Below are 5939 nucleotides of genomic sequence, written 5' to 3' on the forward strand. Positions count from 1 at the left end.
ATTTTTTTGTTTGATCCCGAAGCTTGTTTCTCGTGTGACGCAAAATCCCAATTTTCCAATACTAACGCCCGTGATGACCAATTCCCTAGATGTGGTGTCCACCGACGCCTCCGCAAGATGATAACGATCTGTATGTGGACTATTCGCTTTCGTTCCTGTACGATACGACTAACCTTATACCGGAAACCGAGCTTCCGACGATTTACGTGAAGAAGGCGGATAAGCGTAGCCGTTCGGAGGCCGGTTTCTACCCGGATGGGCGTCGCCCGGCAAAGGTTCGTCGTGAGGACACTTACTACGCGCCCCGCTCCCTCTTCGACCGCCCCACGGCACAGATTGCGAAGATCCGCAAGGAGTACAAGCTGCAGCGCTACAAAGGCATCATCAACCCGTTCCCACCGATGCCGGCGCAAAAACCGACCACGGTTCCGATGAAAACCAAAACCGAATCGGAGGGTGTCCCGGAATGGATGGTGTACGAGGATATGGCGATACTGAACGTGGTGCAGAACTTGCAAGGATTGCCGCTGAATTTGATGCTTATCTCTCCGGGCCATACGGCAAACTGGGATTTGGTTTCGGACATTGTGAACCAAACGTCGCGAACGTACCGCCTGCCGAAGCAATGCCGGAATCGCTACGAGAATATCATTCTGCCGCGGGAAGAGGGCAAACTGATCGAGAGCCCTAAAAAGCCCAAGAAGAACAAAAACCCGCTCAAGCAACCGTCGTCGGGGTCGTCGCCGCCACACTCATCGTCCCCGCCGAAGCAGATCCGTTCGATGCGCACGGCCCTGCTCTATACGAGCGATGCCAACACCTCCTTCATCAAGTTGATGCGCCAGAAGTTCGATAACATTCGGGCGGCGTACGGGAAACGGACACTGCAGGTGAAGCATCCGCTCTCGAGCGGCATGCCCACGTCGTCGATGAAGAACCTCAAACACGCTCAAGTGCTGGCGAAGCACGGCGTGTCTGACTACGATACGCCTCTGACGCCGGGAGAGATTGCAAAGAATCGCGCGGAACGTTTTTCGAAGGAGAAACTAAAGCAAACTGCCGCTCAGGAGCAAGGCGCCCAGCAGCAGCAACAGGCACAACCGCAACCGGCGACAGTGCAAGGTACGACACAAAAGATTCATATTGTGGCGGTTGCGTCGCAGACGCCAACAACGGCATCGGTTGTCACTACCAGCAACCAACAACAGCCACAATTGACCACGGCTGCGGGCGTGCAAACACTGGCGGTGGCTCAGCAACAACAGCAGGCGCCGCAGCAGCAGCAGCTCCAGTTACAGCAAGGACCAAATGGTCAACAAATTGTCCAGCTATACACACCGAACTCAGGGCAGTCCTTGGCGGCGACCCTCGTCAATGCAGCCATGGTATCGTCGCAGGTGTCGCAGCCGTCGGTGATGTCCCCTCTGCAACCACAGCACCTTTTGCAGCAACAGCTGCAACTGCAGGCGCACCCGATTGCCCAGCAACAGCAGCAGCAGCAGGCTACTATTGTCGTCTGTGGAGTACCTACGAATGCAACGTCAACGGTTGCTACGATTGTGCAGGCTTCTCCGCTGCAGGCGGCCCGTGTTACTAGCGCTACCGGTAACCAGCCGCAGGTTGTTAATATTTGCTCCAGCAACGGCCAGCAGCAGATCGTGAAGGCGATCGTGGCTAGTCCAGCCACACAGAATCTTCTCTCTCAGCAGCTAGCGCAGGCTGCCCAGCAGCAGCAGCAGCAGCAAAGCAACAACAACGGTTCGCAGCAACAACAGACGCAACCCGCACAGCAACAGCACCAGGTATCGGTTGTCCTGACAACACCCGTTTCAACGCTATCCGCGACGAACTCGGTCCAGCTGCAGACTCAGCCTCAGATTGTTTCGATCCACCAGCCGGTGTCGGCTCAGCAGCAGCAGCAGCTCCTATCGACTAGTTCCACGGTCACACAAGCCTCGTCCACCTCGCTAGTGCAAACGCTCTCCAGCCAATCGATTCCGCAGGTCGTTTCCGTTGCGCAGCTCGCCTCGGTTGGGTCAGCCATGACGACGGGGAGCAGTGCGGCCACCATTCAGCCGTCGCAGGTCACTACCCTGACGACGTCAGCGTTGCGCGCCCAGCGGATCGTAGCACCACCGGGTACACTGCAGGAGGTGGTTCTCCATCAGCGGACCGGCTCCCAGAGCCCAACCGTCGTCAGTGTGAGCAGTTTGGGCGGTGGCTTAACGCCGGCCCAGTTGCAGACTACTCAGCTGCGCCTTTCGATGGCTGGTGCGCAGCAGATGTCCGGTGTGGTCGGCAAGTCGATTGTCGGAACGGTGACGAGTGCCGGGAAACCGGTGAACACGTCCCAGATTCAGTTCTACCGACAGCAACCGGTCCGCCAGCAGCTGAAGGTGCTGCACCCGGGGACGGCGACGGCACCGGGCGGTGCGGGTACAACGACCACAGTTCTACAGTCTGCCGGCCAACCAACACTCGTCAGTCCGGCCATCATTCAGGGCAACATTATTCAAACAGGAACGGTCGGTGGCCAGACGGTCCAGGTGCAACAGGCAACGGTCGGCACGGGTGCAGTTACAACGGGCCAGAAAGTGGCCGTAACGGGTGGGGCCGCCGTAACGCAGGTGGTATCCACGACCGGAGTTAGTGGCACCGTGACACAATCTACCACCAACGTGGCCAACGTATCGTCTGCCGCTGGCAACACCATTGCTACGGTGCAGGTGCAGGGACAATCGCGAATGCAGTACATTAAGCAAATGGCCACCAAGCACATGATAACGCGCCCGGTGACGGAGAATGAGATGCAGCTGATGGTGAAACGGCAGATTATTGGCCAGCAGCACAAACAGCAACTCATCCCACAAACCCAAACGATCTTTGCCCCGGCCAATCTGCAGATGCAGCAAGCCGGGACTTCCGGGCAACAGATTGCGACGCTGGTGAAAACATCCAGCGGAACGGTGGCAACCACCGGAATGACACTGTCGCAGGTGAAAGCGGGACAACTGAAGACGATCGGTAATCAGAATCAGGTACGTCAGTTGCACTTGCAGCAGCAAATACTGGCGCAGCAGCGCAAGGCGGGCGGCAAACTCACGCAGATCACACAGATGGCGGGCAAGGCAGGCCAACCGACGCAGCTGTTCGTGCAGGGTCCCAAGAACCTTCCGGCGGGCACGGTGACCGTGCAGCAGATACAGCAGGTCATACGGCACGCACAGCCCGGGACCCTGGCCAGCGGTGGACAGATTGTGCTAGGCAAGGCCGGTGTTAGCCGAATGATTCCGGTTTCGGTTTCGCAACAGGCCAACCAGCGGCAAACGATTCAGGTACATTAGTGCCCTCCATGGTCAGTACGAAAAACGCAAACTAACGGAGGACTTTTTCACCACACAGGTTGTTACGGCGACTTCGGCAGCACAGGCGATAGCAGCAGGAAACATTCGAGCGCACGTCCCGGGTCAGAACATTGGCACGATAAAGGTGGCCACTGGCGGTGGGACATCGGCCCAGCAGCAGCAGGTCATACTGAACGCAATACAAAGCCAACAGGCTCAGCGCTCGAACGCTAGCCCGGTGCGTCTGCAAACCACGTCCAGTGGCTCGTTGGTCGCCGTAACGGTGCAACAAGCAGGGCAACCGCAACAGCAGATAATCGGTGCCAGTTTACCCTCATCCAGCATACCCAACAGTAGTGCGACCGGCGCCACCAGCAACAGTGGCGGCGGCAACAATGTGGCGGTGGGCACTGGGACGGCGGTAGAGATTGTGTCTTCTCAGGGAGCTCAGTCCCAGGGTGGCGTTCTTGCAGGTGGGCAGGTTGTCTCTAGCGCACCGCAAGTCCTGGCACTACAGCAGCAGACGGCACAAATCATCACTACCACATCCGCCATGGTTCAGGCAGGAAGCGGAGGTCCCAGTGGAGCATTGGCGACGACCGATAGTAGTGGCAACATGGTAGCCGGCAGTGGCACCGTCACTTCGACGGTGGTCAGCCAGGCAAGCCAGTCGACGGTGTCGGGATCTGCCTCGGCAGCCGGTGCGGCGGTTACTGTTGCTGGCGGTGCTGGTGCGGCCTTGTCAACGATGGCTTCACAGCAATCCCAAGCGACGCAACCTCCGCCACAGCAGCAATCGCAGGTAAGTATGATCAAGAAAAAACAATCACCGAACGTTGCAAAGTAAGATAATGATAAGTTTTAAGGATAGGGAACGTGAGATAGGGTTAGGAAGAATGAAGAGAGGCGCGCGATCATGTATTGTATGTGTGTGTGTGATAAAAAGCAGAAACACTGAAGCCTGCCCGTTCCGGAGAGCCGTATCCTGTCGCTTGTGTGTGGCTGGCTGAATGACGTTAGCTTTACTATAAAGGAATTAGGATTAAAAATGTGTGGTGTATGGACACATGGGGTGGATGGGAGTGTTGGAAATGTATTTCCCGTAGTTTTTGAATGAAATTCCCATGAATTAACACGATGATATGGAACTTTTTTCACCTTGCATTAACCGGACAATCCTTCTGCGTGCGCGTATCATTCAAATGCATTTTTCAGTCATCAAACAACAACCCCGTCTATATAAACACATTGTTACAGTAAGCAACAGAGATTAACATTGTCTCTGATGCCGGTCCAGGCCGCTCGGCGATTGTAATCGACGGATAAGAAAAAGAATAGAGGCTGTAACACAGAACTCTGGACAGTGAATGGCAGACGCGACTGTCAAAACGTTTTTATTTTTCCGGTTTTCCATCTCCTCACACACCACTTGCATGTATAATGTTTTACTTAAATTCGAAACAGCTATTTATCTTTTTGTTCAGCATTGCGTTTCTCTCATTGCTACTGTGTAAATATAGATAAGCGAAGTAAATGTTATCGAATCTATTCGGATAGTTGACGGACGGCAAGGAGTTCTATGGTATAGAGTAAGAAAGAGAATTCGCTCCAGGAAGGATCTCAATTAGTGCGAAGAAAGAGAGAGAGAGAGAGACGTAATGAATTAGTCAATGGCCAACAGTAAAAGGCAAACAGTAAATGTCATAAGATAATGGTGGAAATTAAAAAGTAATATTTCCAGAGAACACACACCGTAACGAGACCTCTACCCTTAGTAAAGACACGCGTGTTGAAGCAGCCAGAGGTCGGGAATATGTTTGAGGCCATGTTTGATCAGTGTTCGGTTATAAATTTTACCATCAAATTTTGTTTACAGTTTTGAAATTCTGTTCGCTTTTTCAACTCAACATCAGGCGGCGTTTGGTGAGTCACACAAAAGGGTGGGACTGTGCGGCCTTCGAGAGGGCCTGCTCACCAAACCTTGACCTTCACCTTGATTCTCCATCTTACCATACTCCCGGGACATCTTCTGTCGGGACATGTATGCACACATACTGTGTAGTATTATTAGGATCGAGGAACGGTGAACATAAATTCACACGGCAGTGGCACCTTATCCGTGGCCGGTGGGGTTGATTGTGTACACATAAAATAAAATGAAAAATAAAGAGAAACCTCCAGATCTCGTCAATTGTGCGTTTTGTGTGACTTTTAAAGCGGTAAGTCGGATACGTTTTCGTAGTTCACCCACTCGCTGACGGGGGCGTTAGTGGCGCTGGAAGCAGGGTGTTTCGTTGTCTCGCTGTCCTCCGTGTCCTTTCGGTCTGCACTTTCGTCCTCCTCCTCATTGGGTGCTTCCGGCAGGGGTTGATCCTCAAAATCGACACTATTTCGGCCACTACCACTGGCGGATTTCGCCGCGGTTGCGACACGGCCATTCACACGCTCCAGAAGCCGCCGAAGCCATCGCTGCACCAGTTCATGGTGCTGTGCGGCGCGAGCTACATCATTCACATTTCTTTCCGCGTCCCGATCGGTGTCAGTACAGTCGAACAGGTAGTTCTCGTCCTCCTCCGTTCCGTCGTTACTTGTGTT

General features: G+C 54.1%; 1 protein-coding gene across 1 annotated transcript; it reads left to right on the forward strand.

Annotated features, from left to right (window-relative positions):
* Nucleotides 1-42: 42 nt before the first annotated feature.
* Nucleotides 43-5900, forward strand: LOC128276463 (helicase domino-like; the record flags this gene model as incomplete). The annotated part of the gene is given in 4 exon segments (XM_053014923.1): nt 43-87; nt 90-3335; nt 3403-4146; nt 5709-5900. Coding segments are annotated over 4 exon segments (4227 nt in total), but the record flags the coding sequence as incomplete, so codon positions are not given.
* Nucleotides 5901-5939: the final 39 nt, after the last annotated feature.

Source organism: Anopheles cruzii, unplaced genomic scaffold (genome assembly GCF_943734635.1).
Source record: "Anopheles cruzii unplaced genomic scaffold, idAnoCruzAS_RS32_06 scaffold01269_ctg1, whole genome shotgun sequence".
Lineage (NCBI taxonomy): Eukaryota > Metazoa > Arthropoda > Insecta > Diptera > Culicidae > Anopheles > Anopheles cruzii.